Source organism: Dicentrarchus labrax, unplaced genomic scaffold (assembly GCF_905237075.1).
Source record: "Dicentrarchus labrax unplaced genomic scaffold, dlabrax2021, whole genome shotgun sequence".
NCBI lineage: Eukaryota > Metazoa > Chordata > Actinopteri > Moronidae > Dicentrarchus > Dicentrarchus labrax.
Window position 1 is genome coordinate 20375935 of NW_026136705.1, and position 20402 is coordinate 20396336.

Genomic DNA, 20402 nt, shown 5'->3' on the forward strand with positions numbered 1-20402 from the left:
ACATTCTACAACTTATTTAATCAATTATTTCTGTCTCTCCTTCCTGGCATTGTTTGTTCATTTATTGTTAATCTTTACCAGATGTTAATAAAGTTTCTTTTATTTTTTTTAAGACAGTAGTGGGTGTCCGTGTCCGGATGAGGCGGAGCATCTAACGGCGGCAAATTTGACCGACGACTACTCCGCAAACCTTTAAAAAGTCACGTTTTTTCCACAAGTTTTTGGTAAGTTCAAGATAAATGCACTTTAATCTTCACTTTATTGGTTGAATCTGCAAATTATTGTCCTCTAATCTTGTAACAACTTTCTTTTTCGTCGTGTGGAGGAATCTGCAGTTTATGGCTGCGTGCATTATACAGCTAAAATATGAATATGAGATATAGAGGAACTATAAGTTATAGAAATACATGAAACAAAAGCGATATACTGCATATTGCACACAAGTTATGTTAAGTGCGATGTTTTCCTCTGGTATCACTGTGCTCAAAGTGAGTTTTCCTGTATCGGATTAAGGAAGGAAGCCATGTTGTGATCGTGAAAAAGACATTTTAGAAAGCTCCAGGGCCGTAAACAAGGCTGAGAGTACAGCTGACACTGATATAGAGGAAGAACAGCGTCGTCAACAACAACAACAACAACAACACTTTGAATACATTCAAGTTACAGTGTAATTTATTTACATGCTGCTCAGAGTACAACTCCCTTTCTCCTTTTCTCTTTTTCTTTATCTCTCATGCAGGAGTCAAACTGTGTGATTGTGCAAAAATCATGATTTAGTACTTTTTTTTTCATGTTTTACCTGGAACACCCTCGAGAAAGTCTTAAATTTAAGATAAGATGTACCTTTATTGGTAATTACACACAGCAGCATTGGGGAATGTAGTGCAACGAGTACAGAGGTGTACAAGTACAAAAGGATCACAAAATAAGTACATTACAAAATATAATAGCAAAATATAAAACTATAAATAGAAATACATATATATATAAATAGAAATATATATATATATACTATTTGCAATGTGCAGTACAGTGGTGTGCACAATATTTTAAGCAGCTTTTTATTTATATTTTAAGAAACTGTACATGTGCAACTTAAAGATAAATAGTATATTATAGAAGTGTAATTGAATTAAAACCAGTCTTAGTCAGCAGGGGTTGGAGTTACTGGGTGCTGGCCTTCCTCACCAGCTTGCTCAGCTTGTTGTTACCTCTCCCTAATCACAGTTTCAGATAGTTCAGCCAAGGACTCCTTTTCCTTTCTCTTCTACACAAATCTAGTGCGTGTGTGTGTGTGTGTGTGTGTGTGTGTGTGTGTGTGTGTGTGTGTGTTTCCAAACTGTCTTTGACCAATGTGTTTTTCTCCATTTACTTTTCATACAGTTTTGCTGTTTGTCGAAAATTATCAAATAATCAAAATAAATATAATATTCATATAAATATACTAAATGAGTGTACTCCATGTGAACTGTAAAACCTTAGACATTAATCACATTTCTTTCCCCTTGTAGGTAAAGACCACATTAAACATGGGTCCGAAATTAGAGCGCCGTATTGAAGGACCGATGGACAAATTTATCACGGTACATCTTTACAATAACTCAAAGAATTGTATTTATTACTTATTACTTATTGCTCATTACTCATTACTCTTTTCAAAAGTAATATTATTACTTTACTTATTACTCCCTGCCAACAGTATTTGGTTACACTCGTAGTTACATTACTTTTGATTATTTTGTTGTTAAAATCAAAGTAATGGTTTCCATCTTCTAAAACTAGTTTCCTCCACAATTACAAAGATGAATCCAGGGATGTGATTGTATTGCTGGATTTCAAATTAGTAGGAGGGTGCAAACAAAGTAATATTGTAATTCATTATTTTTCGGGGGGTAACTGTAATATTATTACTGAAATGAGTTAGTTACACAGCTAGTTACTGTTACTGTGGTAAGTAATGTTATTACTGTTATATTATTACTAGTAATGAGTCACTGCCCAGCAATGACAACAACATTGGGATTTGTGAGACTATGATTGATATGGATTTAATCAATCATCAATCAATTATCCGTTTATATCTTATCAGGGAAATAAATGCAAACAAATAACTACATGTTTTAAGTGTTAAGCATACATTCTGTAATATATTGCTATCATTAACATTTCTGCCTGTTATCTCAAGAAAAACATGAAAGGGGAAAGCAGCCAGCCTCCTGATTTACATTCTGCTGCTAAGGTTTGTCATATTTAATTTTATATCTGTTGACAAAAGTTATAGATGGTATTCACAGACGTAACGTTTTAATCTGAATATTTGAGGCACAACTTTTGTTAGACGATTTCTTTTAAATTAGAAGCACATGTTTCTGTTTCTGTGTCAGCCCTGTGGTACGCCACCACCTTCTCAGGCGTGTCGTATGCCCCTCGCCCAAAGGCAGCAAGAATCAGTTCCAGCCCCCCGCCACCCTCTGGATAAACAGGTAGAGCTAATGAATGAATGAATGTTTAAGAGTGGTTTTGCTTTTTCAGAGTTGTACTGTAATTAAATTAAACAAGTTTTAATTGTGTTTCATTCCTAGAAAGAGGAGCCACATACAACCCATACTTTTGAGTGGTGCTGGAACGACAAGAAATTCAATGTGACCTGCAATAAAGCAAGAACTGTTGAGGAGTTGCTGAAGAGAAGCCCACAGTTTAAAGAAATTGCAGAAAAGAACAAAAACAAAGAGCTTGTTATTGTAAGAGAAGGGAAAGCTATCAGTTCACACTTTCCATGCAGCTTAATTAAGAATGAACGTCTGACTGTCAAGTATGTTAAAGCTGTAGACAGGGAGAAACAATCGTTGGGGGGATATTGTGACCCCGTTGTTCTGCGGAGAAAGGGGCCATCTAGCGAGCTTGTGATGTTTCACGTGCAGACAAAGGGAGGTACAAATGTAGCAAAAATCATGAGAAACCCAGCAATAAAAATTGAGTTTCAGAAAATTACTGTTTACGCATACAAAGGGGAAAAAGTGAAGCAAGCTCTGAAAAGAGACGGCCGTTTACGTGATATTGTATTCAAAAAGAACTGTGCGCTCTCTCACAAAAGCACTGATGTAACCACTGAAATGTCCAGTCTCGTTGATGATCTTGATGGTAAAACCTTCAAGATCATTCTGCTCAATAAGTCTACTCCACCAGAAAGTCAGCCCGGTAGTCTCGATGACGCTTACATGATACAAAATGAATCTCTGAACTCTGAATCTGACAGAAACCAAGATCCTCCACAGGAGTCTGCCACAACTGAGTCAGTGAATAGCAACACACCAAAAGAGAAACTAAAAGTAAATGATAATATGACAGCAGAAAGAAATCAAATCATGCAGCAGCACCTGTCCTCACAGTTTAAAGGTTTGATTAAAGGCCTGAAAACCCCTCAATCTAAGCTTTCCCGTATCCAGAATTACTTCCGTGTGGAGTTTGGGAAGAATGCTCAAACATGTGCAGAAGTAAAAACAATGAAGAAACTGATGAAACTCAGTGATTCAGTTTGCCATGTGAGAGTAAATGGGAGACCAGAAGGGAGTGGCTTTCTCTTGTTTGACAAGTTTGTCCTCACAAATGGCCATGTAATTAATAACATTTATAATGAGACTAGAAGGCAGCTTAATGAGACAGTCACTGTCCATTTCTCTTATGAAAGTCTAGACCAGAAGGAGGGAGGGCAAGACTCAGGATCAAAAGTGGAAGAGGTCACTGGCTTTGAGTACTGTCCTGGTGAGTCTGACTGGGCTTTGTTAAGGCTGGGTGATGGTCAGACATTGCCCGATGGTCTGTTAGCACACTTTGGATTCCTTCCCAAGAGTGGTGGGATTTGCATTATTGGGCATCCTGATGGTGGTGTGAAAAAAATAGACCCGTCTTCGATTGTTCCGACTGATAACCGCAACCAGGTTGTGGAGAGGCATTACCTTGAAAACCAAGGACCCTTTCAGTTGGTTACTCCCCGTTTCTTTCAGAGTGTTGCAGAATCTGTTAAGGAACAGAGACAGGTCCTAACTTATCAGTCTAATTCTTATCATGGCTCATCTGGCTCTCCTGTCTTTGACGAGCACTGTAATGTTGTTGCAATGCATACAGGGGGGTATCCCTACCCCGATGCAAGGGGCGAAACCCAGAGTGTGATAGAGTATGGTCATCCTTTGTCCGTCATTATCGTACGCTTTATTGTCCAGTTAGTGGAAAGAGGACGGTTTGATGTGTTGAAAAAATACCTCTCTTGCAGTTATGTGCGACACCAAAACCTGATGAGTGATTTGAAGAAACTGGTCGAGAGCAGAAATCTCACAGCATTTAAAAATGCAGTTAACAATTCAGCGGTCACAAATGACGAAAGTTTGAAGGAGTTCTTTGAATTTATCTCTCAGAAAGAGGAACCTGTCCCAATGGACATAGATTGAGCGTACACAGATAGTTATAAAGCTAACTGCTGACAAAAGCAGAGCATTTTGAGCTTTAAGGTCTTTGTTTTCATATATCAGGATACTTCTCTCATTGTTTTGAAAACATTATCAGTTTTAGGATAAAGGGAACTATGCTTTACTCAAAAGTCATTTGTAGCCACATGTTTGTATCTTTAAATGCAAATTTTTATTGTGGTTTGTTAATTTTCTTTGTTAAGCAACTATCATATTGTTGTACTGAAATATAAGCCAGACTGATGAATGAAACAGACAGCATTATCTGTTGTCAGATAACAAGAAATCGCAGTACAGAAATGAGGCAATATGGAAGCAGTGTCTTGATTACAAAGTTTGTCCACCAGAGAGCATAGATTATGAAGTCTTTTGTTCAGAAATGTTTGTTTATAAAAACATGTTATCTGATTTTTTTATATACCAATATCAGCTTCCATTATCTTTCTGGCTTTAATTTCTACATTTTTATCTTCTTCTTTTGGCTGTTTTTAAGAAAATCTTATTTTAACAACAATTGTATAATATTGCATATCGCAATATCCTGTCATTGTTTTTATATCGCTGTCTTGGGACTGTATCTTGAAAATGAGAAGTGGGATTACATAAGGATCTTAACTGGTTAAATCATGTTATTACTTAAAAAATCTGTTTTAACAATATTCAATAAAAGCATCTCTGGAGAGAAACAACCTGCAACAGAAGTGCTGTGTGATTGTTGGGAATAATCAAAACAACAAAAATGTAAAAGATATATATATATATATATGGGCCAAATACTGTGTGGGGTAATGTTCCTCCATGAATATTTCCAGTACCAAATGTGAACTTCTGGAGCAGGAGAGATAATGGATTAAAAATAATGTAGATAGTAGGTATTTGGTTCAAGATTATATGAAGAGAAATTATTATAATTTTAAGACTAAACTATAGATTATTTGTGTTAACAGCAGAAATAATTGCAGTTATTTTAGGATTACAATAGAAGAGGAAAGGACTTATAGAGTTCTCATTAAACTCTACTACAGCTCTTAATAATTTGAATTCTAAAGAAACAAGAGATGATTTATTGATGGAAATTGATATGAAAATGCTGAGAATAAGTGAAATCGATATAGCTATAGTTTTGTTGGGTTCCTGCTCATGTTGGTGTGGAGAGTAATGAGAAAGCTGATGCAATTTCAAAGAGATTGTTGGAATTAAATGATGAAATCATTAATGTTCCCTTTGGAAAAGATCAAATCATTAATAAAGAAGACAGTGAGAGATTCGTGGCACTGGCAAAAGAAGTGGAGCACAGATACCAAAGGGCGATACTATTACAGCATACAGAAATCGATTACGGTGAAGGCAGTGTAGAAAAGAGGACATGGTTTGGTCAAGATTAAACACCAGGACATTTTGGATCAGTTTACAGGAATGTAGTGACGAGAATCCAGCTAAAACGGTGCTACAAGAATGCTGGGAGCATAATTTAAGGGTAATGGTTTTGGCTGCAGACCTAAAATCAAACCAGAAGAATATGGCCTGAAAGAAAATGCATTTTAGCTCCCCAACCCCTGTAAGTGCTGTTCCCCTGTGGCTATTCCCAAACATTGAAGTAGATTTCAAAATAATGGAATTAAGGAAGGAATGGGTGGAAAACAAATTGTAATAACTGTAAATCCAGGTATATACTTTGGACAATCTTCATCAGTTAACTTCAATAATTTCTTCATCTAAGCCATTAACCTGTCTCTTAGACCCCATCCCAACTAGGATGCTTAAAGAAGTCTAACCCCTAGTTGGCACTTCTTTACTAGGCTTAATTGAACCCTCTTTTGTGAGTTAAAGAAGAAACTCTGGCAAAGTGTTAAATGTTTAACTATTTCAAAAGTGTTAATTAACTCTGGAGAGTGTGGAGCTATATAAACCCTGAAAAGGTGTTGAAATGAACTCTGTGGGAGTTATCCCTTCTTAAAAAGCCCACTCTTGACCCAGGGGTTTTAGCCAACTAAAGACCGATCTCTAACCTCCCCTTCCTCTCTAAAATTCTGGAAAAAGTACTTGTCGAATAGTTGTGTGACTTTCTACATAACAATAGCTTATTTGAGGATTTTCAGTCAGGATTTAGAGTTCATCACAGCACAGAGACAGCTCTGGTTAAAATTAATAACCTTTTGATTACTTCAGACAATGGACTTGTCTCTGTACTTGTATTATTAGATCTTACTGCTGCATTTGACACCATTGACCATAATATTCTATTACAGAGACTTGAGCATCTAATTGGCAATAAAGGAACCGCATTAAGCTGGTTTAAATCCTATTTATCAGATCGTTCTCAGTTTGTACACGTTAACGATGAATCTTCAATAAATACTACAGTTAGTCGTGGAGTTCCACAAGGCTCTGTGCTTGGACCAATTCCATTTACCTTATATATGCTTCCCTTAGGCAACATTATTAGTAATCACTTCTTTAACTTTCACTGTTATGCAGATGATACCCAGTTATATATATTAATCAAGCCTGATGAAATGAATCAATTAGCTAAATTACAAGTATGCCTTAAGAACATAAAAACCTGGATGTCCCCAAACACCTCTAAAATTCATTATTTAAAGATATAGTTACTTTAGATGGTATAGCCTTGGCCTCCAGCATCACCGTCAGTAATATTGGAGTTATCTTTGATCAGGATATGTCCTTTAACTCCCACAAAAAGCAAACCTCTAGGACTGCCTCCTTTCATCTAAGTAACATTGCAAAAGTCCGACACATCCTGTCACAAACAGATACAGAAACACAAATCCATGCATTTGTTACTACTAGGCTGGATTACTGCAATTTCTTATTATCATGTTGCCATAAGTCCATTAAGATGCTACAATTGATTAAAAATGCTGCAGCACGAGTACTGACAGGAACAAGGAAAAGAGATCACATCTCTCCTATATTAGTTTCTCTGCATTGGCTCCCTGTAACATTCAGAATAGAATTTAAAATCCTCCTCCTCACCTATAAAGCTCTTCATGGTCAGGCCCCTTCATATCTTAAAGAGCTCATAGTACCCTATTACCCCACTAGAACACAGCACTCTCTGAATGCAGGGCTACTTGTGGTCCGTATAGTCACTAAAAGTAGAACAGGAGCCAGAGCCTTCAGTTACCAAGCTCCTCTCCTGTGGAACCAGCTTCCAGTTTTGGTTCAGGAGGCAGACACCCTCTCCACATTTAAGAGTAGGCTTAATCACTTCAATAATATAGTTTTCTCTCTCTGTTTCCTTATCTCAACCGTAGTCATGCCACAGTTTGGAGGATCATCTCCGCAACCAGCAGGATCAACAACCATACCACCAATCCATAGCTTCTACATCACCATGGATAAGCATCTCATTTCATGCCAGGCAAACCACTCCCTTGAGCCATTTGATGGACATTTCAAAGCACATTTTGTTTTTAATTTGTATGATTTATATGACGATATGATTGTGCATTGTTTTACACATGAAAAGGCAAAATAAATGTTATTTTTGAAAATTATTGAGAGTATTGTAATTAAGTGTTATAATTAATATTTAATTTTTTCAGTGTAGATTTTACACTTCATGGGGAGTAAAATGAACTCCACCCAAATAGTAAAACATGTAACTCAGAGCGGTGTTATGTCGTATCACTCAGTGTTAGTTTAACCCTCTTTTGCGAGTTAAAGAAGGAACTCTAGCAAAGTGTTAAATGTTTAACTATTTCAAGAGTGTTAATTTAACTTTGGAGAGTGTGGAGCTATACAAACCCTGAAAAAGTGTTGAAATCAACTCTGTGGGAGTTAATTCAACACTCGGCTTTTTGCTGTGTAGGTGCCGTTATGCAACGTCAGTAAATTATGCAATCTGCCAATAAATGAAAACAAGCAGTACAAGAACGGGGTGAGGCGCTATCAGCAGTAATCCAGCCTAGTAGCTATCAGGTGGGCGCTATGCCTATAAGGCATAGGTCCGTGTATGTTTTGGTCATTGGATTTTCCTTTCAGAAACGGGTATTAAAAAACAGAAAACGAGTGGTTATTTGATTTTCGTTTTAAAATACAAAAATTAAAATTGAAATACAAGGCGTTTTTCTTTTTCATGGTCAGAAAGGTACGGAGCCCCTAAAGGGACATGGGAAAAAAAAAAAAAGGAAACGTATCTAGTGCTCACTAGATAGTATCTAGTGCGCACTAGATACGGATCTCGTGAGAAACCACGGATCTCGCGAGAAACCTTACATTAAGCACAGGCAGTTGTGCTTCCTGTGCATATGCCTCTAGGCTCATTAAGATCTTAACCTCAAAGAATGGCTGCAGAAGTGGACTTATTCTCTTTCACACAGAAACACAAACCGAAATGCAGTGGATGGTCTCTCAGACATCATGCCCGCACGAGAGCGGTATCTAGTGCTCACTAGATCCGTATCTAGTGAGCACAAGATACTATCTAGTGCGCACTAGATAGTATCTTGTGCTCACTAGAAACGTTTCTTTTTTTTTTTTTTTCATGTCCCTTTAGGGGCTCCGTAGAAAGGGATGAGCGAAATTTAAAAAAATATTCGATTTTCATTTTCTATTTCATATAACAAAAGTAAAATCACTAGAAAACAGAAACAGAAAAAAGGCCTGTTGTTTCATATTCTGAGACCGGATGTTGTCATTAACAGGACGGTGCTGTGGAGAAGAAACAGTAGGCTAGTAGACTGCGGTCAATCCAGCCGTGAGTCCGATCTCCGTGGTCAAATCAGCCGCACTTAAATTTAGAGTGTACAAGTATTCTCAGCATTATGGTAATGCGGAGAAACAGCGTATTTACTTCCGGTTTTCAAAATAAAGGTATTTAGAGCCGTAAACTATATCAAAATATGTTACATTAAAGTGTCTCATGCGCCCCTGATGAATAAAAAAACCCTTTATATCAAGTATCTTTACTGCACCAGTGTGGAGAAATGCCAAAATAAAAGACTCATATTTATGCCTCCAGAGATTGCATATTTGACCATATTTGAGGTACTGTAAAAACATATTGCTCAGTGTTTCCTGGCTACTGATGGTATATTTGACTTTTACACATATGAGACTACAAACATACTTAATATCAAGCATTTTTACTGTACCAATTTGGAGAAATTCAACAATAAAAGTCCATATTTGTACCTCCAAGTTGTATTTTCATGTATTTGAGCTACTGTAAAAACACATTGCTCAATTATTCCTGGCTATGGATGATATATTTGACTTCTACACATCAAAGACTACAAGTATACTTAATATCAAGCATTTTTACTGTACCAATGTGGAGAAATTGAAGAATAAAAGTCCCATATTTATACTTCCAGATTTCATATTTTCTTATATTTGAGCTACTCGAATATTTTTTTTAATTTCGCTCATCCCTTTCTGACCATGAAAAGAAAAACGCCTTGTATTTCAATTTTAATTTTTGTATTTTAAAACGAAAATCAAATAACCACTCGTTTTTCTGTTTTTTTAATACCCTGAAAGGAAAATCCAATGACCAAAACATACACGCCCCACCCCGTTCTTGTACTGCGGTCAAGCCAGCCGTACCTGAGAAGACGATACACCTCTGTTGGCTTGGTAGCATTAAAAGAAGCTTAGTTAGCTTTTGTAAAGCACAGGGACTGGCTGTTTGATCACGTTTTTGGTAAGTTAAAGAGATAAATAGTCTTTGTATCGGATAAAGATGCAACAACATTAATAGCTATGGTCTTTATTGAGTCCTGAAGCATTTAGTTTATTTCACAGGAAAGTTATTCAGTGTTTGACACACACAGATTTATTTGGTCGGGCCGCCGGAATATTTTAATGGCCAGAGACTCGTTTTAGTATTTTGCAGAGAAACAATGTGAATGTTTTACAAGCACAGATCAGGTAAAGCAACAGTTTCGTTTTTGATAGGTGACATCATTAACATGGAGGTTCAGCTGCTGCTGTGAAAACGGATTCAAAACGTGAGTTGTGTTTCTTGGGCGACTTTATAATGTAACAGGGGAAAGCCCTTTAAACAAACAGCACAATTTATACCTTAGGTAGAGCACTTAACAGATGAAGGATAACACCAGGATACATTTTTACAATTTATTTCTGACACTTATTTCTGACAACTATAAAAACAATGCTGTTTCATAGACCTCCTATACATCATAAACACTACTACAACCCAGGTTAAAACAATAAAACTAGGTTAGTTTAAACAAACTCCAAATAAAACAGGTATTATCCCGCTGTACTATTTACAATAAAATTTAGTGCTGACCAACAAAGTAACAGAGCAGACATAAGGCTTTTAATGTTGTTGCTTTAAGTCATTAGATATTCACCATACTTCTTTGCCTTTTCCTGTAGGTAAGCTACTACAGCACCTTTTCAGCATCATTAATATTCAGCTGGAAACATCACATTAAAAATGGAACCAAAATCGAAGCCCAAAAGTGAAGGATCAATGGACAAATCTTTGAAGGTACCAATTTTCTCCAATGTAATAAATGTTATACCGAAGTCTTATCAGTTCATGTCAAGCTGTTTCAAATTAATTTACATATGTTTACAACAACATTTGGATTTGTGAGACTATGATTTATACAGATTTGTCCATTTTTCATCCAGCTGTATATATCCTATCAGGGAAATACATTTATACATAATATACACAAAAACCACATGTATTAAGTCTTAAGCATGCATTCTGTCTGTTATCTCAAGGAAGAAGAAGACTGCCAGAAAGGGGAAAGCAGCCAGCCTCCTCTTTTACAACCTGCTGCAATGGTTTGTCATATTATATTTTATAACTGTGTTGGCAAATAAAATGTATACATAGTCTACACAGTGACTAATTCTTCTTGTTTAACTTTTGGGGCACATTTCTTGTTTTTGTTAGATAGAATTTTGTTTATATAGGAGCACATGACAAAAACAAAGTTAGTATGTGTTTACATTTAACAAGGATAGTTATTGAATAAATGGATGGTTTAAGGGAGGTATTGCTTCAGTCAGTCAAGTGCCTTGTTGCATTAAATGGGACTGTGTTTTATTCCTAGGAAGAGGAGCCACATACAACCCATACTTTTGAGTGGTGCTGGAACGACAAGAAACCCACGACTGTGACCTGCAATAAAGCAAGAACTGTTGAGGAGTTGCTGAAGAGAAGTTCACAGTTTAAAGAAATTGCAGAAAAGAACACAGACAAAGAGCTTGTTATTTTAAGAGAAGGGAAAGCTATCAGTTTACACTTTCCATGCAGCTTAATTAAGGATGAACGTCTGACTGTCAAGTATGTTAAAGCTGTAGGCAGGGAGAAACAATCGTTGGGGGGAAATTGTGACCATGTTGTTCTGGGGCCGTCTAGCGAGCTTGTGATGTTTCATGTGCTGACAAAGGGAGGTAAAAATGTAGCACAAATCATGAGAAACCCAGCAATAAAAATTGAGTTTCAGGAAATTACTGTTTACGCATACAAAGGGGAAAAAGTGAAGCGCGCTCTGAAAAGAGACGGCCGTTTACGTGATATTGTATTCAAAAAGAACTGTTGCCTCTCTCACAAAAGCACTGATGTAACCACTGAAATGTCCAGTCTCGTTGATGATCTTGATGGAGAAATCTTCAAGATCATTCTGCTCAATAAGTCTGCTCCACCAGAAAGTCAGCCCGGTAGTCTCGATGACGCTTACATGATACAAAATGAATCTCTGAACTCTGAATCTGACAGAAACCAAGATCCTCCACAGGAGTCTGCCACAACTGAGTCAGTGAATAGCAACACACCAAAAGAGAAACTAAAAGTAAATGATAATATGACAGCAGAAAGAAATTGTGAAATACCCAATTCAAAAACCATGAAGGATTACCTGTCCTCACAGTTTGAAAGTTTGGTGAAAGGCCTAAAAACCCCTCAATCTAAGCTTTCCCGTATCCAGAATTTATTCCGTGTGGAGTTTGGGAAGAATGCTCAAACATGTGCAGAAGTGAAAACAATGAAGAAACTGATGAAACTCAGTGATTCAGTTTGCCAGGTGAGAGTAAATGGGAGTCCAGAAGGGAGTGGCTTTCTCTTGTTTGACAAGTTTGTCCTCACAAATGGCCATGTAATGAAAGTATATGATGAGACTACAAGGCAGCTTAATGAGACAGTCACTGTCCATTTCTCTTTTGAAAGTCTAGACCAGCAGGAGGAAGGGCAAGACTCAGGATCAAAAGTGGAAGAGGTCACTGGCTTTGAGTTCGGTCTTAATGAGTCAGGGCAAGAGTCTGACTGGGCTTTGTTAAGGCTGGGTGATGATCAGACATTGCCCAATAGTCTGTTAGCACACTTTGGATTCCTTACCCGCAGTAAAGGTATTTGCATTATTGGGCATCCTGATGGTGGTGTGAAAAAAATAGACCCATGCTTGATTGTTCCAACTGATAACCGCATCCAGGTTGTGGAGAGGCATTACCTTGAAAACCAAGGACCCATTCAATGTGTTACTCCCCGTTTCTTTGAGAGTGTTGCAGAATCTGTTGAGAAACGGAGACAGGTCCTAACTTATGAGTCTTGTTTTTATTTTTTCTCATCTGGCTCTCCTGTCTTTGACGAGCACTGTAATGTTGTTGCAATGCATACAGGGGGGTATGCCTACCCCGATGCAAGGGGCGAAACCCAGAGTGTGATAGAGTATGGTCATCCTTTGTCCGTCATTATCGTACGCTTCATTGTCCAGTTAGTGGAAAGAGGACGGTTTGATGTGTTGAAGAAATACCTCTCTTGCAGTTACGTGCGACACCAAAACCTGATGAGTGATTTGAAGAAACTGGTCGAGAGCAGAAATCTCACAGCATTTAAAAATGCAGTTAACAATTCAGAGGTCACAAATGACGAAAGTTTGATGAAGTTCTTTGGATTTATCTCTCAGAAAGAGGAACCTGTCCCAATGGACATAGATTGAGCGTACACAGATAGTTATAAAGCTAACTGCTGACAAAAGCAGAGCATTTTGAGCTTTAAGGTCTTTGTTTTCATATATCAGGATACTTCTCTCATTGTTTTGAGAACATAATCAGTTTTAGGATAAAGGGAACTATGCTTTACTCAAAAGTCATTTGCCACATGTTTGTATCTTTAAATGTTAATTTTTATTATGGTTTGTTAATTTTCTTTGTTAAGCAACTATCATATTGTTGTTCTGAAAGCTCATGTATATTATATTTGTGTTTTTTAATTCTGTGTTTACAGCAAATATCACTGCAGTGGTTGGATTTCTTATAGAGCCAGACTGATGAATAAAACAGACAGCATTATCTGTTGTCAGATAACAAGAAATTGCAGTACAGAAATGCAAAACATACTCTATGTTTGACAATGAGGAAATATGGAAGCAGTGCCTCTATTACATAGTTTGTCCACCAGAGAGCACAGATTATAAAGTGTCTTGTACAGAAATGTTTGTTTCTAAAAACATGTTCTAAATCCATCTTGCTTTAATTTTTATTGTTTTTAATTATCTGTTTTTAAGAAAATCACCTTGAGATTTTGATTTCATCTTATTTGAACAACAATTGTATAATATTTGATAATATTCTGTCATTGTTCTTATATCGCTGTCTTGGGAATGTATCTTGAAAATGAGAAGTGGGATTTCTTAACTGGTTAAATCATGTCATTACTTTTAACAAATGAATGATGATTCATCAATAATCAATAAATAAATCATATTTAGATAATGAATGTTTTTTCTTTGTCTTCTTACCAACAGCATAAATATATAAATAAAAGGTCAAAAGTCAAACACCACAGATGGAAACTGATGCCTGATAGTAAAACTATTTTCTCATGAACAGAATGACAGAAAACAAACATAGTGTGGAGGACAGTTCAAAAGAAGAAGTAATAAGACAAAACGTTTTCTTTCATTGAAAATAAATAATAAAAGAAGCGGAACGCTAGCTTGCTGGCGGCGGAACCTTGAACCCGGACACTTTTGCAACGGACCACATCTGAATAGCGAAATGGAAGTGTGAGTTTTTGTTATTGATATTTTATTCCGTCTGTACAGTATTTTGCACAGTGAGGTTGTTATTTGGTAGCTGCGTATTTTGTATTTTAATCGCCAAATATCGTCGTTAAAAGCCACAACAGCTAACGTTGTTACACCAACAGCAGTTTCCGGTTTCCGCGAAACGAGTTTAACGTTAACGACACATTACGTAATGTTTAAGTTATAATACACTTAATATGCTTTAAACACAAAATGGTTTAGTGGTAATTGACATAAACCTTTAATCTGTTTGGGTTTTGGACCTTTTTGTTTAATGTGCTTATAATGTGTGTGTGTGTGTGTGTGTGTGTGTGTGTGTGTGTGTAACATTGTCTGACATTATAGACTCATTGATTAGTTGATCATGAAATAATGATAAAGATACTGTTTCTTAGTGCACCCTGTGTACTTGCATATATTACAGTTTTATGTTAATTTACAGCTGTATGTAAAAGTCTGTAAATAACATTTTGGTGACTATTCATTGAAAATATGTAAACACAGCCTCATGAGGTTAAGGGACATAAAACACGATATTTACAGCAAACATTCATGCATTGTTTTGTTTTATTTACCCTTAGTCATCTGGGTGAAACAGTAACATCCACCCCGACTCTTACAAACATCCCTTTGCTGACTGTGGCCAAAGAGTCCTATTTTAACTTCATTAGCACTTATTTCCACATCAGGCTTCTACAGATGTTCTGTTGCATATTCCTGACGTTAAATGTTATAATGTGGACACAGGTCAGGTTTTCTTCTACTGACTCTTCCATGAAGCTTTTGTTTGCACAAGCAGCTCTGGACAGAGTCTTACACAGCTGCTTAGAGGAACCCCTGGTTGGTGAGAGTTCACACAAGGTCCGAAGAGTGTGTTTGTGAAGCTTTTTAAATTGGCACCAGCTGATGCTTTCTAATCACAGTTGTCTTCTCTTAGGTTGCCCAAAACCTTTGCACACACCACAAAGATGTTTTTATTTTTGTTCAATTTATAAAATAAAACTAAACAATGCATGAATGTTTGCTGCAAATATTGTGTTTTATGTCCATAAAACAGCCTCTCAAGTGGGCTGTGTTTACATCACCAGTTGGGTTATTTGTCAAGGTGTGGCCAAACTTTTGCCTGCATCTGTAACTCTCATCATAACTCTTATGTTTATGTAACCAAACTAATATAAGCTCAAAAGTTGGGCGCCCGGTTAGCTCAATCGGTAGAGCTGGTGACCCATGTACTGAGGCTGAGTCCTTGCTGCTGCGGCGGCTCCAGGGTTCGAATCCAACCTGCGTGTCATCCCCTCTCTTTCTGCCCCCCTTTCTTGTCTGTCTTCAGCTATCATTATCAAATAAAGGCAGTCAAAAGCCCAAAAATATAAGCTCAAAAGTCCACCAAACAATCTTTCAAAAGCCACCTCACTTCATTCAGCGACTGGAGGTGAAGACTATGAGATTTGGTTAAATTGACCTTTTGACCTTAGATTATTTTGTTACATATATACAGTTCCCAGAGGTCAAGAATGAAACCTAAACATGACTTATCTTCTTCTCTTCAGGAAAAATGCTAATGCTGCTATGCTCAGTAACTATGAGGTAAGATAATGTGTTATGTCCCACTGGTCAATCTTCTGGTACTGTCCAGTCAAAAGATAATAATAATAAATAATCGTGTGTCACTCCATGTTTGTCTGTCTGTGTGTTTCTCAGGTGTTCAAACTCCTTACAGACCTGAAGGAACAAAGGAAGGACAGCGGGAAGAACAAACACAGCACCGGGCAGCAGAACCTCAACACCATCATGTATGAGGTCGGCTCACGTCCTCTCCCTCTCCTTACGGACTTAAACCTGCTCTATCTGTGTCTGCTGTGCCAAATGTGCGCTTTAAATTGCAGCAGTTTACCCACAGTTTCTTCTGCATTTCCAAACAGACGCTGAAGTACCTGTCGAAGATGCCCTGCAGCAGACAGAGTCCAGAGATTGTCAAAGAGTTCCTCACCACCATGATGCCTCACAAGCTCACAAAGTCAGTGAGCTCTCACAAAGGCATAGATGTTAGATTACATAAGATGCACATTATTTTTTATATATTTTTTTAGATGATCATGTGTCCATGTGTACTCTTTGAATGTACTGTTCTGAACACAATATACTCATTGATATTTTTCCCCTATCAGGGCAGAAAAACTGCAGCTATTGAACCACCGGCCACAGACAGCAGTGGAAATTCAGCTAGTGAGTGTCAACAATTAAATTATTATTACTTTCTTTATCTGTTATTCACTACTGGTGTTCATTTTCATGACTATTTAACACATTTCATGTGGTGTATATATAAGGTAGTGTGGCATTTAATCAGACTTGCTTAAAGGATATAACTAATGATATTCTACTTTCTTTTTTATTATTTATTTATAAGCCCAAAATTAACAATTAAATAATCTCACTAACATATATTGTTTGTGTATAAAACAATTTTGGACACATCAGTGAGCCTCACTGTCACACGGCTCTGCGGTTTACGCTGGAAATATTAATTAGAGCACCAAATGTGTATTAATCCGCAGGTGAAAATAGTCCCCAACAAATGCACTATTTACTCCTGTTTGAGTTGTCAGCTTTATGCCAAGACCCAATCTAGAGCCAGTGTTTGGTTTGTCCATTCTGGGCTACTGTAGAAACATGGCAGACTCTGTAGAAGAAGACCTGCTCCCTCCTGTCGATAAAAACAGCTCATTCTAATCTAAGGTAACAAAAACACAACAATTCTCGTTTTCAAGTGATTATACAGTAATGAAAACATCCATATGAATATTATATTTGATTTCTGACAATAGTTCTTCCTAAATGTTACACACTGAGCGCCACAGACAGGATGGGGGAAGTAGTGAGAAACATGGGATTTTTGATAATAAGAAAAATATGGAATAATGCCAGCCTTGTCCTTTAAGACTCTGTAATAAACCCATTTAAATAACGTTTTATTTTTGATCAACTAAATGTGTCGCACTATTCCAAAACACAAGCTGTGTGGAGCCATTTGTGAACAGTACATGACTCCATTGATCCCATTATAGGAGGGAAACCACTGTCACAGTCACTTACTGCTGTCTGATGCTCTCATGGAGATGCTCACTGTAGAATATGTCATGTACATTGCATTGTGGGGGTTTACAGATATCCAGTTCATCACCGGGAACATCAATAAACTGCAGTGGTGCACATAGAAAAGTAAACTCGCCCTGCAGCAACCTCGACTCAGTCAGATGCAAAGTATATTTCCCTTGGCTGTTGCCTTGTTTACTGATATCATGTTACATCTCTTGCTGTTGCAAAAACAAATTGTGCACCAAATTATGAGTAAATGATGCTTTCTGTCCTACCACATGATCTTCATCAGTGGAAGGAGTTTGCCAGTTGTCATAAAACTGAATATATTCAAAAATCCAATTTTTCTTTTTTATATTACATAATGTTTTAGTGATTTTCCTTTGTTTGTAGAGTAGTGTGTAGTCTGACTGATGTTAAACAAGGCAATGGATAGTACGAGAGAATTTGTTTTCTGAACATCAAAGCGGGTGAATGTTTTCTAGTCCCCCAAAGTAAAATGATAAACCTGGAAATATGTATAATATGTCCTTTTTTAAGGACTTGTCATCCATATTAGCAATTTCACCAACATCTACAACTCTGCTGCTGATGAAGTGGTGGTGAATGAAGCTGACAACTGCAGATCAATTGATTTAACACGGTTAAGGCAAAGCAGTTACACACCAAAGAGCTTTAAATAAGGCTTTTAATAAAATAAAGAAATGCTTCAGTGTTTAAAAAGCACAATAAAGAGGAAAATAAAATCAGTTTAAGTTCTTGAGTGCTCAAACTATTTGTAATACCGTAAAACTTCTAATAAAAGCAGGGTCCCAAATAGATGCAGGTCTCCATTAGAGGCCTGGTCTGAATTTTATAGGAATTCTTTCGATGGTCGCCTGCTCGAGCGAGTTATAAGCTGGTTAGGGCGCCTACACAAATATAATTGTTTAAACTTTTGTCAATACTGGCATGCTACACATTGTTACATTAGTTAGATTCTCCACAATTCAATTATTTGGTTCGTTTTACAGAAACTATGAGCACCAAAGTATAATTCATTCAGATTTACAGGCATAGTAAACAGGAGAGACGGGGGGAAAAAGGGATGACTTACAATCTTTGAAGCGATAAAGTCCGTACCATAAGTGTCCATTCCTCCATTATTTATGTTCCTTTAGTCCGTAAGAATCAAAAGGTTTTATTAAAATGGATCCAAGTTGTGAATGTTGTCATGTGAACCCTGTTGCTCATTGTCTGTTGGCTGGGTGTGGCACAGAGAAAAAAAAATTAAGCTGTAAGTTGTCAGACTTGCTGAACAGACATCGGTGACTATAGCTATCGTTTTCTGTTTGTGTTCAGATGGTGGAAGAAAGTGAAGAGCGGTTATCAGAGGAGCAGATTGAGGAGCTCATTCATACGGTCGCAGACGCACTACCCGGTGACCCGGAGCAGGAAAATGCAGCTCCAGCAGATGTAGAGATGGATGAACAACCCGGAGAACAGTCGTGACACAGGCCAGAAGTGACTCATACTGAAGGTGGAGAACTGGAGTGAAGGCTCATCTTTATTACTGGTTGATTTTACCTGCGCTCCCTGTTGCGTCACCATTTGAACTGAACAACTCTTGGAGAGATGGGACGCACAATGGCAGCCTGACCGGGGCTTAAAGCAAGTTCATTCAGATTTTTGCATTTCCGTGTACACATACAACTTCAAACTTGTGCACGTTTGCATAAGTACAGGTTGGACTCTGACTCACAAATGTCTTGTTTTGCATCCGACTGATCTAATCTGTATTTCACATCAGATAATGTTCATGCAGAGACTTTGATTTTTGGTTTCTGACTTAATGTTAGTCGTCACTTTCTCCCATGGTGCATAGAAATAAGGGTTTCTGCTGCTGTATGATTTCCCCAAGCTGTAATATTAGTCAGTCATGCAATTAAACCTACACTGGTACACAGCACTAACATAAGTTCAGACAGTATTATTAAGAGAGGCTATGTAATAAAGAGTATGGACCAAGAGGTAATTGTTGTTGTTTTTTTTAACATGCTGATGTTTTCCTTCTGTAACAAAATGAAACAGCTGAAATGTGTCTGCATCTGTGTCACTTTGAATGTCATGGTCAGTGAGCAGGGAACTTGGCACAACAGCTTTCAGAACAGGCAGGGCGACATGACAGACTGAAGAACTGGTGCTAAATTAGGACCATAATCTGAAACCATTTCACAGTCAGACGACGCAACACAATGGTAGTAAAAGCACCTGTGGGACGCCATAAATAGGTCGGCCGTTCTATTTGCTGGTGGAAGTAAATAGTTACTCATCCTAAGTAATAATATTGTTCCCATTTAGTTGAGCACACAGTTTTTCGTAGATTTTTGTAACCTCTCAGAGATAACACAGGATATAAAAGGTGACACGGAAACCCAAAGACTGCAGTCTCTGGGTTAGCTTGTGCCTTCTGTGCTGGGATGTTGTGAAGTAGCAAAGGAAGGATGTGCTGGTTAGACTCATGTATTTTTCTGTTCTGAACTTCCTGTTAATGTGTCACATCAGTTTCCTTTGCTTACTGAACAGTAGTACTTTGCAAGGGCAAGACACTGAGCCAAACTGAAAATCGTGAACACGGATTTTGTAGCAGCACATCCAGGAGCCCCAACCCCCCCAAAAAAATAAAGGGGGGGTTTTTAGAAGAAAAAAAAAAAAAAAACCAACCCAAAAACCCAAATTTTTTTATTTTTAAAAAATTTTTTTTTTTTTTTTTTTTTTTAAAAAAAAAAAAAAAAAAAAAAAAAAATAATTAATTTTTTTTAAA

General features: G+C 37.3%; 2 protein-coding genes across 7 annotated transcripts; both read left to right on the forward strand.

The window, feature by feature from the left end:
* Positions 1 to 102: 102 nt before the first annotated feature.
* Positions 103 to 14190, forward strand: LOC127363855 (serine protease FAM111A). 6 transcript variants are annotated; one of them, XM_051400809.1, is made up of 6 exons: positions 103 to 224; positions 1512 to 1583; positions 2186 to 2239; positions 2385 to 2483; positions 2583 to 2931; positions 11871 to 14190. In XM_051400809.1, exons 2-6 carry the CDS (start codon positions 1530 to 1532, stop codon positions 13409 to 13411), a joined length of 2097 nt encoding a protein of 698 aa, XP_051256769.1. In that variant the 5' UTR covers positions 103 to 224; positions 1512 to 1529; the 3' UTR covers positions 13412 to 14190. The 6 variants fall into 6 exon arrangements, with proteins under 6 accessions (XP_051256769.1, XP_051256772.1, XP_051256771.1 ...); XM_051400812.1 differs by having other exon boundaries at positions 114 to 224; positions 2583 to 4259; positions 13226 to 14190; XM_051400811.1 differs by having other exon boundaries at positions 114 to 224; positions 2583 to 3737; positions 12692 to 14190.
* Positions 14191 to 14399: 209 nt separating this feature from the next.
* crcp (calcitonin gene-related peptide-receptor component protein) lies at positions 14400 to 19608 on the forward strand. The gene is made up of 6 exons (XM_051400818.1): positions 14400 to 14479; positions 16051 to 16087; positions 16202 to 16300; positions 16423 to 16517; positions 16669 to 16726; positions 18941 to 19608. The coding sequence occupies exons 1-6, from the start codon at positions 14472 to 14474 to the stop codon at positions 19088 to 19090; spliced, it is 447 nt and encodes a 148-aa protein (XP_051256778.1). The 5' UTR covers positions 14400 to 14471; the 3' UTR covers positions 19091 to 19608.
* The last annotated feature ends 794 nt before the right edge of the window (positions 19609 to 20402 follow it).